At 41.5% G+C, this 18,225-nt stretch overlaps 1 protein-coding gene across 5 annotated transcripts; it reads right to left on the bottom strand.

Annotated features, from left to right (window-relative positions):
- SPART (spartin) lies at positions 1 to 18,016 on the bottom strand. Of its 5 annotated transcripts, none has more exons than XM_060234681.1 (9): positions 17,730 to 18,016; positions 14,607 to 15,453; positions 12,505 to 12,702; positions 11,570 to 11,671; positions 8,170 to 8,296; positions 5,683 to 5,877; positions 4,722 to 4,880; positions 4,554 to 4,644; positions 1 to 1,216 (listed from the first exon to the last, which is right to left on the bottom strand). In XM_060234681.1, the coding sequence occupies exons 2-9, from the start codon at positions 15,420 to 15,422 to the stop codon at positions 1,027 to 1,029; spliced, it is 1,878 nt and encodes a 625-aa protein (XP_060090664.1). In that variant the 5' UTR covers positions 15,423 to 15,453; positions 17,730 to 18,016; the 3' UTR covers positions 1 to 1,026. The 5 variants fall into 5 exon arrangements, with proteins under 5 accessions (XP_060090664.1, XP_060090666.1, XP_060090665.1 ...); XM_060234683.1 differs by having other exon boundaries at positions 17,710 to 17,958; XM_060234682.1 differs by having other exon boundaries at positions 17,445 to 17,941.
- Between the last annotated feature and the right edge of the window lie 209 nt (positions 18,017 to 18,225).

Raw genomic sequence — 18,225 nt, 5'->3', positions numbered from 1 at the left:
TTAATTTTAAGTTTATTTGTAGTCTTATATTCATATAAGAAAGCTCAATCAGTTCCAAACAATACCCCAACATTTGGCATCGGTGAAAGCTCTAAATGAACCCACATCAAACTACAGCAAGGTTTATTGAATCCCATATTAACAACAACTGATTTTTTTATATTAGCTGTAGAACACACTAAATATTTAACTGTATGCAATGTACCACACACCAGACACAGAACAGTAATTTCCACTTGTGTTAGAGAGGCCTCTCAACTAAGATTAAGTGACCTAGATCAAACCTGCAGCATAGAGATTAAAGCTTTTCTGCTGAGCATACCGTTCTCTCTAGTGCAGCTTTAGCATCATTAAAGCCAAAAAACCCTCTTCCACAATCAGGCTGGATAAGGCCAATTTACAAGTGGATTAGGTTTGCCCATCAAAACAGGAGAGAACTGTCAACTCCAGAGAAGTTCAGGATTTTGCAGTTTGGTTAACTTTGTGTAACTCTAACTGGAGAAATAGCAATACTTAAATCTTTGGTTTGTTGCAAGTGAAGAGAACTAAATATGAATTTAACAGAAACTATATTTGAAAAGACTATACTATTTCCAAAGGAGCTTATTAGTTTAGCTAGTGGGGTTTGTGTAAACCAGAAGTAGTGCATACAGTTTGATCAGACTTTATCTCAACAACCATTTATGCTATTAATTATTCCTGATATTTTTTACCTATAAATAAGGTTATAAAAATAGTTTCACTATACACAGGTCTAAACTCTAATACTATTGAAAAAAGTTTGAGAGCCTTCCTCTTATGGAAATTTAGTGACAATGCCAATGTATTTCCATTTCTTACAGGAATACTGAGATGGTACCTGAAATATTCATTCCAGAAGAGATTCCTTAAAAAAAAAGTTTTGAGAATTAATCCAGAGAAGTATTAGAGTTAGAAAAATAAAGAGGAATATCTGTTAATAGTTCATTTCTTTTTAAATAAATTACACCACTTTTAAGGCTTCAGGAAATTCATCCAAAGCAGTCATCACTGTCCATCTTTTTTCTTCCCCTTTTCTATAATTTTGTATTCATCCAGTACTGCATGGCCAGTCTCCTTTGCAGTTTTCTTCACTATGGCTTTGATACCAATATTGTCGATATTAAAAGCCGTCACACCCACATTGATGGCAGAATTCATTGCATTGTCTGTTGCACGGCCAGCATCATCCCCATACCTTTAATGTAAATAAGGAACACGTAAGTGGAGAAGATAGCATTTCTGTACTGCTATGGAAAAACTGCACAGACACCCACTCCCAATGGCCTGTTCAATCTTCATTCTGTAGAAATCGGAAAAAAGCAAGTAAGACTCTAAAACAACATTCCAGCCAGTCTTCCCAGCAAAAGGTTTGAGCGGCACAGAAAAAGGACAATTGAAGAATACAATTTCACAGGGCTGCTAATCTGTCTCGGATGAAATTAAATCCCCAATCCCCCTACTTCAGAAATTGTTATTCTTTGGTGGTACATTACTCTAAACAAATGCTTATACCACACTGTGAACAAGATTTATGTTGCTTCTGAAATGGTTCTGTACAGAGCTAAATCTCAATTAAGTTTCAACAGTGAAGAATGAGCATTTCAGCACCGGTCTGCTGTATACTAGGGAAAGTGTTTTAAATGCTAGGATCCATCATAGACCACTGGAATTCCATTTATGTAAATTACAAAACTACTCAAACAAGGTTTAAAGATTCATACTAGAAATACAAACGTCCTAAAATCTCAAATAAGAAACGAAATCAGTTCTGCAGAATGCCAAATTTTATTTGGTTAATTAAATCCTAAAATTTGCTCTATGTTTAGTAGCTAGCTTCTCAATGCTAGTAGTACAGAGGTTTTGAAGCTATTGCTTGCTGACCTTGCAGGGTGACAGATCACACTTTAAAGCCAAAATATTAAATGCTTTCCTGTAAAGGCCACTTACTGTTGCTGGTAGTCAAGAAATCTACCAAGAGTCAGCTGTTGTCTATAAATATTTCAGAAAACATACTGAAGCAAGTGGCAAAAACAATATATGCCTTAAATTGCTGGCTAACAGAGCAGCAGCCTTATAATTAATATTAATTTGCCAATCACAGCAAGTCAATCATTGGCTGGATAGTAAGCAGCAAAACATTTTCAATTTGATTAGTTTCATTAATGTTATAATAAGCTATTAACACCAACACTAAGAAGCAGAAATAACTGCAATGCTTGATTCATGCATTGCCAAATGTAACAGTAAGAGTATTCACACCATCTCGAAAATAGCTTTTGCACTCAACTACAATATAATGTCAGAGACATTGCTAGAATATATTTTGAGTTTATAACCATTCTGCCATAAATTATTTATGGGTTAGCATTACTTTTGTCTGATTTCTCAACCCATGTTAATATCCTAAATTTAGGATTAAACTCTGAACTGGCTCTTCCAGGTTTAAAGCAAATCATAGTACAAGGCATTTTTTATTACCTCATTTCTTGTTCAAACATTTCTGTCATGTAGCTAGTATGAACATGTGAGAGCAAAAGTAAAAAAAAATCCTGTCCAGTATCTACAGGAATATATAATGCACCACTGACTAAATCTAAAATTTGTGATCAGTTATGCTGACAGGAAAGTAATAAACACGTGAGCAAACAAGCCAAGTATCTTGTATAAATAGTCTTTTGATGTGGCCTTCTCTTGAAAATTTGTCCACTGTCCATCTAACAGTCTGCTAGATGAAGTTGATAGAGGATTTTATAGAAGCACAAGACAGTATTATGTAAGAGATGGAGTGAATCCTCAAAGTTATCTGAATACAGGTTAGTGGTATATAACTGCAAGTTACTTATTGCTTTTCACTCTTAGTGGCCACTGAAAGCTGATCTCCATTTTTCCTATTTTTAAATCTAAAAATAAGAACAAAAATTAACATTTTAGAAACAGAGGTATCCTTCAGCTTCTCCAGGGAGAAATACTTACATTTACCGAGATGTACCATTATTCCCACATGAAATAGATGTGGTGTGAATTTCAGTAGGAGAATCCTTGGTAAGGAGGCAGCTTTATAAGCTAAGCAAAAGATTTTAATCCAACTTCCAAACTGGCAGGCTTCACTTCCCAAATGTCCCACTTTTCCACCCATTCCAACGGAAAACACTATAATGCAACTTATTACTAAAGCCTCATTTATCTTTTCTTCAATTAATTCTGCACCACTACAAGCCAACTTGCTATTTCCAGACCTCTACTCATATTAGCTGCTACTTTCACTTGTAAGAAGGGCATGAAACACAGCTATTGCTGCCTCCTTTTAATTTCTTTTTGCAACTTAAACCTGAACCTATCTATAATCCGTAATATCCAAGCATTACTTGTGAACTATTGGTAGGTATATATAGAATTGCCAGTCTCCAGGTGGTGGGTGGAGATCTCCTGGAATTACAATGGGTCTTCATGTTATGGAGATCAGTTCCCTGAAGAAAATGACTGAGAGCTGGATTCTTCTGTGGCATTATAGCCAGCTGAGACCCCTCCCCTCTTCAAACCCTGCCCGCCCTCCTCAGGCACCACCACTAAAATCTCTATGAATTTCCCAACTCAGAGCTGGCAACCCTAAGCATATAAATAATAATAATAATAATAATAACTTTTATTTCTATCCCGCCCTCCCCGCCTAGGCGTAGCATACAGAGATGTTTCTTCACTCAGCTCACCCCTTGCATGGAAACAGATACACCTTCAAGCTCTGAAAGGAAGCAGCAAGCAATAACCTAACTAGGTTATATCTCAGAACAAACAAACAGACAGGGAACATTTATTTGGTGGTATAATTCACCACTTCATCATGCTGATTCTAAGAGTGTCAGACTAGGATCTGAGAGTCTCAAGTTCAAATGCCCACTCTGCCTTAGAAGCTTGCCGAATGACTTTGGTCCAGTCCCACACTCTCAGCCTAACCTACCTCACAGGGTTGTTGCAAGGACAGAATGGAGAAGAAGAGATGGATGTAAGCTGCTTTGGGTCCCCACTGGGAAGAAAGGTGGAGTATAAATGAAGCAAACAAACATGTCGCTGGTGTCCATTAACTAAAATGGATACCGTGTCATAGATGAACTAGTTGTAACCAGTGCTCCCTCTAAACTGAGTTAGCATGAGCTAGCTCACAGATTTTTAGCCTCCAGCTAACACATTTTTGTCTTAGCTCAGGAAGGATGACCCCAGAACACACTAATTTGTGCAGTAGCTCATAACTTTAATACCAGTAGTTCACAAAGTAGAATTTTTGCTCACAAGACTCTGCAGTTTAGAGGGAACATTGGCTGTAACAGTAACAACTCTGGGCAATTAAAAGCAGAGCTGTCATAATCCCATGGAAAGAGAGGAAGAGATAATAGTAGCAGAAGTGGTTCTGGACCCTCCCCTCTTCCCACCTCTCTGCAAGCACTGTTTGCCCAGTCAAGTTCACTTCTGGCACTGAATCTTGGCCGATACTCATGCATAACCAACTGCACAGCAGATGGGGGGAAAAGTGAACTTACTTGTGCTTGACAGTCTGAACCGTCTCTTGAGACACACTTTTAGCGATGCACTTTGCAGCACCTTCCAAACCAAGCCAGATTGTGGAAAACCCTGCAAGCAAAATCAAGTTAGCAGGGGAAAAGAAGCAGGGCATAGAACACAGCAAAGCAGAATTATGTTTGTGTTACCTTGAACTCCGCTTGCAGCTACTACTAGAGCTCCATCCAAAGTAGATTTCCCATCTTTGTCTTTCTTAAGGGCATCTGGAACCAGTTTGCTTCCATGCTTCTTGACATGAGGGGCTAACTCTCTTCCAACACAACTCGCAATAGAACACACACTTTCAACTAAAACAGAAAATAACTTGCATTTACACAGGATGTTTTTGTTAAATCACTGAAATCTGTCAAAGCCCATCAAACAATTAAACGTTCATAGCTCAACCCCTCAATCATTTTCCATGGTGGAGGGAGCAGCTGAGAAACTGCAGAAGTATTTCCATTGGTTCTTACAGCAGCCCGATAATGATGGAGGATAACCCAGATCACATTCTGAACAGGTCTATGTCTTTTAAAGATACCCAGAATTCCCCTATTTGGAATATTTCAGTATGAGCAGGGATCTTTTTCCCTTCCATCATAATATGTCAACTACAGCATCTAAACTACAACTGCTTGATGCAGGGTAGGAAAAATGAGCCAGCAATTTCAATCAAAACTTTAGCTATTTATTAGCCAAGAACTATGGACTCCAACTCTTGTTGGGAACTGGACAAACAGCCTAGTAGTATTGATGCAATTTGCTGCCACTTGCACCCAACCACCTGTGAAGTACCTTTTAAGACAAAGTCAAATGAACTACCTGCATCCTTCTCTTTTGTTTAAGGCTGAAAAATGGACCATACCATAATAACCTATTAACTCTTTCAATGGAAACTTGAGTTAAGACACTAAAGGATCTCAGGGTTTTCAACTAACTATGGAATCCAACTACAGAGCTTGCCAGAGCAACCAGTTAGGTTCTCCCATTATAGGTATGAACAGCAGTTTCCTTGTTTAGTTTCTGCCAGTCAGAAATACTTGGAAAAAAAAATGATACCATCTACAGAGTGAACCAAGTCCTTTTTACATGTAGATGCACACATCTTACCTAAGAACTGGCTGACTTTTACTGCCCCTCCTGTAGCATGCTTTGCTACTTGGAGCCCCTTTGATACAGTTGGGTTGACTTGCACAGGTTTTTCCTCCGGCTGAATGTGTTCTCGCAGTTTAGAAGCTCCTGCGTGGATTGCTTTTCCAGTATATTCGGCTCCTTTGACCAGACCCCAGCTCACCCAAGAGGCTCCTTTGGGACACCAAAGAATTAATGAATTTGAATGTTGCAGTAGCAAAGTCAAGAAATTGCTCTCTGAAAAACATCTTCTCAGACACAATGTTGTTGGGTTTTTTTGGGGTGGGGGGAGAACATACTGTTTCCTCCCTCCCATTCATCTCATTGAAGCAAAATCCCTCTTCTTGCAGGCAGACCTGGAAAAGTCGTGATAGGAAATCTTGCCTTAATCTCAGGAGTAGAGCTCCAGCTTCTTCCCCCAATGCAAGGCATCCTCCTGGCTGGTGCCATAGAGCAGGCACTGCTCTCCCCGCTAGAATACCGGTCTACTGGGTGGCCTGAAGACCAGCTTAACCTACTTTACAAGGCTGTTGCAAGAATGGTGTGGGTGTGGGGGGGGGGGGAAGGTAGAAGTTCCAGTCTAAACTCTTTTGGGTTAAGGATGGAATGAAAATGTAATAATAAAATGAGACTTGCAATCACACCTGGCATTAGTAGCAGGGCATGCTTTCTCTCCCATATATTCTGGGACAGAAGTAACCACACGGCACAACTACAACAGCACTCTATCACCACCCGACCAAGCAAGAAGTGTGCACTTTTTTTTTTGGTCTACAGAAAGGCTGACACCATAGCCATCAGGAGCACTGCTTAAGAGCACTCTGGAACAAAGGCTATCTGTGCCTAGAAAGGAGTTGAGTGCTCATATGGTTGTATCAGGCAGTTTCAGAAACTAATCTGAAGAAGTAAACAGTCAAATGCGGGACCGTGCTGGACCATACTGCTTCAGATTGGGTGTGCGTTTCTGTGTGTTGTATCTCTTTTGATCCCTTCCCATGGAAAATGTTCTCTATATGGAATAAACAAATGCAACTGGAGAGACTGGTACATTTATTACAAGCAGTAAGGTTTTTTTGTGGGTGGATATTAATAAACTGTCTCCCAACCCACAGCCTGAAGCATCAGAGGCCAGAACCACCACCTTAGTTTGCATAACATGTAGATGGATTCTAAGCTTGTGGGGGCCTGACCAGGTGGATCAGTAGGTTGCATATATGCCATTAGGATCTTCATGGGAATCCAAGAAACCCTCTGACCAGCCTACATGGCTCAGATGCACACAACGAATGCTATGTATGGAGGTGCATTCAAGAGACGCTGTACAGTTATTTAACTGCCGTTCTTCAATTTTAGCCAAACCACTATATCTTTTGGATATAACTCATGTTTTGAGTTGCCCTTTGCTTGCTGGAACTCAATTTGGCAGACATTATTTTATCTCAGTATTATCTTCAATAACATTACCATTTCTTGTGAACTTCTGGAAGATGTTGAAAGTACAAGCTAAAATGAATGCTATTATCATTAATATGCTAACTAATTTAAAAATTCACATTTTTTTAAATTGTCTTCCTGCCCTAGGCCACAATGATCAAAAAGATTAGCATGGAACACTATGCTGTCCCCAGAGAGAGCACCAAGCCACTCAGGAACTGTTGCTACTCTTTCTAAGCAGCTCAACAAGCTGGCTAACTTTCAGTGCAAGTAAACTACAATGATAGCAATCACCAATTATAGTGTTGAATTGCCCATGAACAGAACACATTTATTGAACATTTATTATCCTGTGCACCAAACAGAATACTCAAGCTGACTCCCATACAAGAGGGGAAAAATTAATCAGGGAACTGAACCAAAGGAAATTTCTGCTGAGGAAAAGCTGTGTTTGTGTGTGTGTGGGGGGGGGGGGGGTAACAATTTTCGGTGGCTTCTGCCTTGCACTTGTAGACCTCTTACTCTCTACCTCCCCATGCTGTTCACAGGGCTCCACTATCCCACAGGAGCAGCATTCCAAGGAACATTTTGAACTGCTGTAGCAAGAGAGAAGTGGAAGAGAGAAGTGACAGAAACCCCTTTTGTTAGCAGAGATTTTCAGTGGGATCCAGCAATATACATCTCAGAGAACACAGACTATGCACATTTTTTAAAAACTATATATGTCCCTATACAATCTTCAAACAGTTCTGTTCTAGAAGTGTGAAGAACCAGAAATGGATTAACTGTAATGATTTCAGGATACTAGATTTAATTTTAATCTAATTTTTCGATTTATACGCTGCTCAAGGCGGCTTACAATAAAAACAGCATTAAAATTAAAACCACATACCAAGAATTAAAACAACATCATAAGACAGGTATTTTCAGATCAGAGGCAACAGTAGTTCAGGCATTGGCAACAAACCACATAAGAGCATGTAGGCTGGTAGCTGTCAACCACAAAGGTAATTAGCCGTCAAATGTAAGTACCTGTTAAGATTCCATGGGCAACTTTCTCACTCCATTCAGGTATTGCTCTTGCTCCCTCCTCTTCAGGTGCTGGTTGAATATGCACAGTCTGGCGGAGGTTGATCACATCACTTGAAGCCTCAGCTGGCTAAAGGAGGACACAACCCAGAAAGCAGCAAGATCAAAAATGAAGTTAAAAGCAAGTCTTAGAGGAAAACACGCCCTCCTACAGATATCTGTACTATGACTATCAGGTTTCCCCCCTTTTTTTCTCTTTACAGAAAACCAAACTCCTAGACACCAAATTACAGTGAAGTACAGTTAAATGATCTTAAGTCATTTTTCAGCTATGGCCCCAGCACTCTGTTACAGCTTTCCTATGGAGATCAGGAGAATTTCCCCCTTGGCCCACTGGCTGCTCTTTTTAAAGGGGAGGAGCTCGAAACTTGTAATGAGCAGTAAGTATTTTTATTTGATTGCTGCTATCCATGTTTTAATTGTTACAGTGTCAGCACAAACAGGGCTTTGTAAACCACTGTTGATGGTAGGCTATGAAGTTTTTTTGAAAAATAAAAATGAATTCAGTATTTAAGACAGGTTGTCTGGCATTAGACTCTATTATTCAGAAAGCTGAGACTGGAGCATGCAATGGAAATCTACTCCTTCAGAGATTTTTTTTTCCCTCTCAAATGTACATGTAACAAAAGTGTATTAGTGTCTTGTGATGAATTTTTGTATATTAGCATCGCAAGCAACAGGACCAAGATCAACATGTGAAGAACACCTTTGCTAGAAAGGCCACCTGAAGATTTAGCATTGGTGATTAGGCATCGGAGCAGAGTTTAAAAGGCTGCACCACAAAGGTAATTAGATAAGTTAATAACTGTTTGAGGGGATAGAGTAATGAACCCAAGCAGCTGTGCCACAGTTTTATATAGTCACTCCAACCATATTTCAGGCAGCATTCCAGTGTCAATTCCAACAAAAAAGATTAGTCTTTCCAAAAAGAAACTTCTCTGGAGCAAGAGGCATGAAGCTCTTGCTTCAGAATGCTCAGTCTAGGGGGATCTTTTTTATTCCAATGTAACATGACATTTGAAATCTACTTTTAACATACACTATCTAGTAGAAAAATGAACAGAGATTTCATACAACTCCAACCCCCTCCACATGCTTGGCTGACTTCCTATCTTGTGCATTCCCATTAAAAATAGCCTTTACTCATAAAAGGATCAGGAGCCAAATATTAGTTTCTGAGTATATATAGAACATTGATTAATCTCTCTATAAGCTCCTTAAGTAAATCACAGTGTAACAGGAATAGGTATTTGGTGATACAGCAAACTCTGCCAGCCATGGACTTCAATGCATAACTGGTAGGGTTCTTAATTGTATTACTATTTGCAGTTCACAAGAGTAACAAAGCAATCCTAAGAACACTTTCCTGGGAGTAAGCCCCACAAAATACACCTGATCTGAGCAGACCTGTTTAAAATTGCTCTCTAAGATGCTGTTCCCCATTCTGATAAGTTTCCAAACATTTGATAAATAAAATACATTGTGCAGAATTTGTTTGATAAACAGTAAGTATAAAAAAGAGCCCCTTACTGAAAACTCTAAGCTACAACCCTTTAGGCCTCCTTCCCCACTGAAACTAAGTCTAAGCACAAGTAAATGGAATGAATACACACTCTCCTCCTGTTTACCCCTGCTTCTGCTACCTTATTCCCCTCTTTACTGTAAACTCCTCTGGGCAGGGATTAACCCCTTGTACAGTGCCAAGCACCGTGTTTATGGGTATGGCAACAACAAACAAAATGCCATTGACCAACAATGAAAGGCATCCCATTGTCAGTATATCCAGTCTACAGGCCACAGCTAGGTCTAGATGATCTACATGACAGCTGAACAAGCTGGCATTGCTCCAGGTTGCATCCGCCAAGATGATGTAATGGGGTAGTGCTTAGTGACTCAGCACTAAGCTGATTGGATACTGAATTGTATAAATGTACTATATGCCTGTGCTAAGTGTGGTGTGTGTATAGTGGATGTGTTGGCGAAGCACTTTGTCAGTCTGTATAAATATTGTAAATAAGCCTTGTATATAGTTAGCTTAACAGCAACTGTGCACAGTCTTCCTTCTGCAAGTCTCAAGAAGACCCCACACTACTTTGTGAGCCACTGGCATTAAAGTTATTAGCTAGCGGCATTAAAGTTGTGAGCTGCTGCATAAATTAGTGTGCTCTGGGGTCATCTTTCCTGAGCTAAAACAAAAATGTGTGAGCTGGAGGTTAAAAATCTGTGAGTTAGCTCACACTAATTCAGCTTAGAGGGAACACTGGTAGGGAGTCAGCTTACCAACTGCCTTTTCCTATACTGCTGCCAGTTTTCAGCAGAAAGCCCTGAGCAAGCTGATACCCACTGTTTGGCACTGCCAAGCGACTCCTGCAGCACTGGTTTGCCACAAGGGCTACTCAACTTGGCTTGCTCTGGGGCCACTTTCACTTCCCAGTCTGCTCCTGCCTCATAAGTTTTTAGAAAGTAGCTTTAAATTACTTTGGAAATAGAAAGCATTATTAACAAACAGCACCAACAATCAGCAGTCACAATTTGTCAACTGCTGACAGGACCTGAATGGTACATCTTCCTCAAATATGTTTGTTCAAGTATGTACAAACAGATCTAGTTAATAGTTCTGAACTGGGTATATGTTGTCACCATTAATCAAAAAGGAAAAAAGGGCTGGATGAAAACTCAACTACACCTTAGACTCATGTCTCACAATTTGTACCCAACTCTTCAAGCCAATGTGGAGCAAAAGTCACACCTGGGTCAGTCACATACTTGCAGCCTAACTTAACTCACAGAACTGATGCAAGGACAAAACATAGGAAAGAACTATTCATGCCATCCTGATCTCCTTGGAAGGTAGGGCAGAATAAAAGTATAGATGATATATATTCTAAGTTCAATACACTCTTGACATTTTAAAGAATCTCTTCTAGTTATGTACATTTAACATTCAGCACCCATTCAAGAAACAGCTTTCCCGACATACTTTTTAGCAATATGCACAAGATATTCATGTTTTTAATGGTTTTTGCTAGTTGTGGCCATGTACATTTCATAATAAATAAGTGACAGAGCACAAAGGCAAGCCCAGGCTAGCCTGATCTCACCAGAAGATAACACAGGCTTGGCCCTGGTTAGTATTTGGATGGGACACCGCTAAGGAAGTCTGGTTGCTATGCAGAGGTAGGCAATGGAAAACTACCTCTGTTCATCTCTTGGGGTCACCATAAGTCAGCTGTGACTGGACAACACTTACCACCACCACCACAAAGGAAACATTTGTTGCTTTAAAATAACATGTCAACTCAGTAAAAATCTTCACCACTGCTGGTGCAGCCCTAAAGTTTACCTGGACTCTGAGATCAGATCTCTGTTTTAACAGATCCTCAAAAAGCTCTTTGTAAAATCCTGTGCATGATGGTAAACCTATTCCCTCATGGGATGCTGGAACCTGTGACATCATATCAAGGGCATTAATAGATTCACAAATTCTATATCTCAACAAGAAATTTGTTCCACACTGCTGTGCAGTAATAGGTTATCAAAAAGCAGACTCTTAAGAATGGCATGCAAGTGAATTCATGCATTAACATGATTTTTACCAACAACTAGTTGCAGGATCAGGTTGTTCATAATTATATTGCCTACTCTGTGGTAGATATAACAAACCTATTCAGGTTAATGCTAATTTTATTACATTAAAACGACAGAGGATTCTTTTAAAAATTTGCAAGCTGTGTTAACCTTTTGAGTTATAATGCAGATTTTTAGCAGCGAACTTGCTTCTTATAGATTTTACCAGCTAGATTTCCCACCTACCTCATGTAGAATTTTCTTTGTTAAATTCATAGATCTTACAATACTTTTTTCCTCTATAAAAATTAATGAGTAGCCAGGGATCCTGCTGTCTTTCAAGTTACCATGTCTTAACTTTATTTTCCACACTCATAGTAACTTTGTTTTGTCTATCCCATACGCAAGTTCCAGCAACCAGCTTGTCAGTATATTTCTCCCCCCTCATCTCCAGAAGCTGCAGTACTAATTCCCCAGTAGTTCCTAGGACACCTTCCCAGCACTCCACCCTGGAAACGTATTCTCAAATTTCCACCTCAAAATGAGTCATGTTCTACATTCCTAAGGGAATTCTGTGCATTGGTGATACTTTCATTCATTTTTGGTGCTCCAGGAACCCAGACTATGTAACCTCTCACCAGCGTCACCCTGTGATACTTGTATCTTATTTTAAATCATTCTGCCAGACAATGATCTAATGCTGGCATTTACCTGCACTCTAAGGTCAGACATTTGCTTCAGCAGATCTTCAAACAGTTCTCTGACAGCAGCTGGGAGCTCTGAAGATAACACTACTCCCACGTAGGATCCTGGCACCTGTGACATCACGTCAGGGAACATGTACACTCCACTGCTGCAGGAGAGAACAGGCGAATGAGAGCACATCAGAGGATATATCCAGTCACAAACCTGGAAGAGAGATACCCAGAGAAAGACAATTTTAACTGATTGCTGTCATTTTCAGTGAGTCATGCATTAAGAATTATGGTTTTGCCATTTCAGTGACAGACTAGAGGATCAGCAAACATGGCTAGGTATAAACAAACTCAAGAGATGTAAACTGGTCTATCTGCCTACAGTGTTTTGATATGTTATTGTCAAAGGGGCTCACAAGCCACATTTGCATAGATATTTTCAGCTTTGTACAAGATGTAGTTTTTGTTGTACAAAACAGAGTTTCAAAAGCACTTAATGACAACATCGGTGCTAAGACTCCTTTGTGATTCAAATACCAGCTCATGACCATGGCCCAATTTCTTCTGCCTATTGAAATTACTGGGCATTAGTTTCAAAGAAACTAATAAAGTACATATACAGTAGATGATGAAGTTGCTATGTTCCAGTCCTACCATGGTCACCAGATCATCCACATTAGCTCATATAGCATGAGCATCCCTTGATGCGTACAAATGGCTGCATAGATTTTACACAGATTTCTAAGGAACCACTGTGTGATACATCACTGCATGAAGAAACTCTACTTAAAAAAAATGGAAAAGTTATAATGGCCTTTTTGGGAGGAAAAACAACCACCATCTTCTCAAGTCTTTGGAACTCTGAGCCTCTATGAAAGAGCCAAAATATTTTTTCCTAACAGTAATCTGATAACCCAACATAAATTTCAGCAGCTGAAGAAGACTTCTGCTGCTGAATCTAGACACTGGACAGGATGCTGGACCACTTTATAAGTTTCACACCAAGTTTGAAAAGGACATTGGCTAGGCCAGCTGTCCTGATCTGCTGCCCTGCATTAACTGAATTGTATATTAGTACTGACAGGGTTTTTTCTCCCTGACAATGGAAACCAATTTTCAGTGAAATCTGTCCAGAATTACTGAACTTCTCACTGAAGAATCTAAAGCAGTTTTCCAAGAAATCCAGGATATCCTGAAGAGGAGTTTGAAAGCCACTGTTCCAGTGCAGAACAAGGAGAACACGAAGACCGATTTCACACTCACCTTAAGCCGCTCTCACGTTCGTCTTCTCAGAGTGGCTACCTTCCGATTTCCCACTATCTGAACTGAGGCTGCAGCAAGCATTGGCGTTTTCATGCAGCAAATGGAAACCGCTAAAAATCAGTTTCCATTTGCTGAACAAAAACACCGATCTTTGCTGCAGCCCTGGCGCAGATAGTGGGAAATTGGAAGTTAGCCACGCTGAGAAGACAAACATGAGAACAGCATAAGGTGAGTGCGAAATCAGTCAAAGTCTTTTGTTTCCTGATCAACTACTGGCTACCTCATGGATTTATTATTTACTTCATTGATACCCTGCTATTTTTCACAATAGAGCCCCGCGGTGCAGAGTGGTAAAGCTGCAGTACTGCAGTCTGAGTTCGATCCTGGCAGAAGCTGGGTTCAGGTAGCTGGCTCCAGGTTGACTCAGCCTTCCATACTTCCAAGGTCGGTAAAATGAATACCCAGCTTGCTGGAGGGAAAGTGTAGATGACTGGGGAAGGCAATGACAAACCACCCTGTAAAAAGTCTGCCGTGAACACATTGTAAAAGCAACATCACCCCAGAGTTGGAAACGACTGGTACTTGCACAGGGGATAATCTTTACCTTTTTTTAAATTCTCCACAATGGGAACCCAAAGCAATTTACGGTGTTCTCTTCTCCCCCATTTTATCCTCAAAACAAACTTGTGAAGTAGGCTAGGCTCTGTGACTGGCACAAGGTCACCCAGCAAGCTTCCATGGCAGAACAAGAAGTCAAACTTGGGTCTCCCAGATCCTAGCCCAAAACTCTAATGGCTACACCACACTGGGTCCCAAACTGAGACTGCTGCAGTCAAAGCACATTCTAGGTGTTACCTGAAGAAAAGCAGGGGGATGACTCTGGGCCCGTGCTTCCTCACAGTCCAAGAACTTCACAATCCGAAGGTATCCTGGATATGAAGGAGCGCTAACTTGCCCATCAGGTGTCACATAGAATATCTGCACCCCATGTGGAATAAGGATCAGCTCATCTGCATCCACTCCAAAATTCTGAACAGGAGGCGGCTGCATGTTCTTGTTGTAGAAGTTGTCTCCCACAGATGGGAACTCCCCATATTCTGTTCCATAGGACACGGTATAGTGTCCATCAGTGGCCTCAGGGGTATAAGCAGGGGGTGCTTCAAGGGGCAGAGCCATTGAAGAGGAAGGACTCTTCCCAGCAACTTGGTCTGGGCCTGTAGATTCAACATTTGCCCCTTCCGCAGGTGGCGACGATGGCGATTTCAATGAATTAGGTACAGGAGGCCTTGTGGGCTTTTCTTTAGCAGGGACTGATGGATATAATCTAGGTACTTCTGCAGAGGCACTCACTGCCATGGGATTGGGCTGTGCATTCTCATCTAGCACACTCAGTCGAGCACGAACATTTTGTAGGGTTTCTCTCATTTTCTGCTGCATCTGCCTGACATCATCCCACAGGGGTCCTGTGCATGCTGGACCCTGGGAAGGAATATTGACTCCCTTAACCAAGTGGTCAATCCCCTGCTTGTAATAATTCCTTGCTTCTTCCTTCTTTCCCAACTCATCTGTGTTCAGGCCTTTATTAACAAACACAAAAGCCTTCCTGTATTCTTCTCTGATTGCCTTGATGTTGGCATTTTCTTGCATAGCTGGATCCTGTTCTTGTTCCATTACTGCAAACTGGAACACAGCATGAGTGTAACTGGAGACATAAAGCAGAAAAGGACACTTCAGTTAGGTGACACCTACGGACTGGATGCCAATAATATATGAATGCAAACACTCAGTGATGCTGTAAGGTTGCACATAAGAAACAGTCTTCAATAAACACATCTAGCAATCTGAAATTGCTAGGAAACAGGCAGACCAAAAGAGATACCAGTGTGGAGTCTATCTCTATCCTACCACTTCACTGAGCAAAGTCAGAAGCCTGTGGAAATTTTTTCCAGTTCAAATGGACCTTCCTCCTTACACTGGATTTTGGACCCTCATTAGCCACAGTTTATGGATTTAGTTAAGGAGTCCTGTTGCTGTTGTTTATGTATGCATAATCTTAACAAAACACTCATCTTTATGACATGTCTAAACCTGATACTGATACATTCCATTTAATCCCACACAAGCCACTCAATATCCTCGCAAATTGCCCTTAAAGTTAACCAACACCACCACCCCCGAAAGTTGTGTCTGTTTCAGGCTGTTTGACAGGCTAACCTCTTACTGAAAAACTTATGGGAGCTTTATATCATTAGCAGAACCAAGCAATAAAACTGGCCCCGGAAGGTATCACTTCAGGCAGCAGTGCAAAACTCTTCTAGGCATATTATTTTTCTATGACTATTAATCACATTTTTGTCCTGTCCTTTCAAAGAGCCCAGAGAGAAGTACATGTTTCTCCCCTCCTCCATTTTATCTAACAACCCTGTGAGGTAGGTTAGGCTGACAGATGAAGACTGGCCGAAAGTCACCCTGTGAGTCATGTGACTGAGTGAGGATCTGAGCCAATATCTCCTCAGACCTAGTCCAGCACACTAACCATGCGACTGAGCTGAGCCTCAAGTGGGGGTTATAGCAGGGCATTTCAACAATGCACCTAAAGCGAAACAGACCACAAAAACTTTATCCCAAGATTTTGTTGAACTATGACTGCAAATGGTAATCTAAGAGTTAGTTCTTTTATATGATGGTAGCTCCTTAGCTAAACAAGAAGGAATGAGAGCACAGTTGGAGACACACATTGTAATATAAGCATTCAGCTGTGAAGCAGAATCCTAAGCAAATTTCACTTAGAAGCAAGTTCCATCTAGTTTAACAGGACACAAGCGGTTTGTTTGCAAGTGCACCTAAAATGCAACCTTATTTTCAAAGCAGTTATACCCCTCAATAAAAAGGGTAGTGACCAACCAACATCAGAGGAGCTTAGGAAGTCACCTACAGTAGCATTCAATAAATAGGTCAGTGAAAGCCATGAGGAATGCTAGCTTTCAAATCTATAAAAATGGTTCGGGGATGGGAACACTGCCATGCCATTGTAAACTCGTGATGTTCCAGGACAGAGAGCTCTCTGTGCACCCAGGCTCTAGACTGGCTCTTAACAGTAATCAACATACAACAGAGCTAGCAGCAAAACGGGGAAAAAAGGCAACAAGGCACGTGAGAGAGGAGCCGAGTCATGAGCTTATGGCAGATTCTGGCTAGTTCTAGGGCTCTAAAGTTCATCCTCTTATCTAGCTGGGTAGGCAGAGATGCACCCAGACAGTAATAGTGGAACCTGAAGTCTTCCACCACCACCACCCACACGCTATCGACTGATGGAAAATCTCCTAGAAAAAAAACAGCTAAACGGTATCTTATCTGATAAGGAGATGAGCAACAGCTTTCCTTGGGGGCGTCACCAAAAAGGCTATCAAAGTTGTAGCTTTATGCATGCTGATTTGGGAGCAAGTTTTGCTAAACGTAATGGGACTCACGTTAGTGGAAACACAGTACGAATGGGAACACAAGGCTGCAAACCAGCATACCCGGAGTATGTACAAACTGGCTTACTCCTGAGAAAAGCTGCAAAAGTTCGGGTTGTAAGAGATTTATAACTAATGAGCAGCGCATCCAGTTCCCAGCAACTACCACTGAACAGGTGAATTGCGCACCAGCCCTCTTCCCACAATTTGGCTACTGTATTGTTTGCTCACCCACCGAAGAGAAACATTCCCAGTATGTCGCTGAACTGAAGCCTGGTTTCACCAACCCCTGAAGCTGCTTTTAACATCGCTTCACCACCCGTAGTGGCGGCGAAGAAGGTGCTTCTGAGCGTACACAGAGTGCATTTTCAGATTCTCCCAGGGGACGGGGAAGATTAAAAGTGCGGAAAGGCCACAAAGAAGTTTCCCAGACTGCTGGAGGCCCCCGACCCTCTTTCTAGAAGTTCGCCTTCCTCTTCCTCCCGACCTGCTTCACTCACAGAAACCAAACACCACAGACCTCGCAACCTCTGCGAAGCGGAGCCAAGACCCCCCGGCTGCTGCGGCTGCTGCTGCCACCACCGCCGCTGGTCCTGCAGTTGTTGCTGAGGCCCACGCTACGTCACATGACGTGGCAGCCGCCCGCCTCTCGCTGTGTCGCTTCTTCCCACTGGAAGCTTCTGGGCTTTCCTGGGCCGGTTCTGTCGCCAGGGGGCGCTCCAATCTCTCGGCTCCGGCTACTTGGCGTCGGGCGCTTCTTCAGCCGCGGTTGCCTCTTAAAGGAGAAGCGACCAGGAGGGAGGGCGGACGTGTTGTGCTTCGGGTCCGATCTAATGTGAACGGGGTTGGGCTTTCTCTTGCACGAACTCCGGGCAATACTTGTTTGTGTGGAAGCTGCAGGTGGCTGTTTTTCCCAAGTTCAGTGGCCTGCAAAGTCGAATTGTTGGAAGGATGAATGAATCACGGCCAAATGAATCGTAGGTCCATAGCCAATAATCTCAGATTATTTAAAGGGA

The sequence above is a fragment of the Heteronotia binoei genome, chromosome 3, assembly GCF_032191835.1.
Source record: "Heteronotia binoei isolate CCM8104 ecotype False Entrance Well chromosome 3, APGP_CSIRO_Hbin_v1, whole genome shotgun sequence".
NCBI lineage: Eukaryota > Metazoa > Chordata > Lepidosauria > Squamata > Gekkonidae > Heteronotia > Heteronotia binoei.
Note: the sequence above shows the minus strand (reverse complement) of the source record. Positions and strands in the feature narration are given on the sequence as shown.

What these genes read in the sequence shown, in the direction of transcription:
- SPART (XM_060234681.1), bottom strand. Translation starts at nt 15,422, where the DNA reads ATGGAACAAGAACAGGATCCAGCTATGCAAGAAAATGCCAACATCAAG. An exon ending in TGTCTGACCTTAGAGTGCAG is followed by an intron (nt 11,672 to 12,504) that starts GTAAATGCCAGC and finishes ATGATGTCACAG; the next exon opens with GTTCCAGCATCCCATGAGGG. An exon ending in GATCTGATCTCAGAGTCCAG is followed by an intron (nt 8,297 to 11,569) that starts GTAAACTTTAGG and finishes GTCCTCCTTTAG; the next exon opens with CCAGCTGAGGCTTCAAGTGA.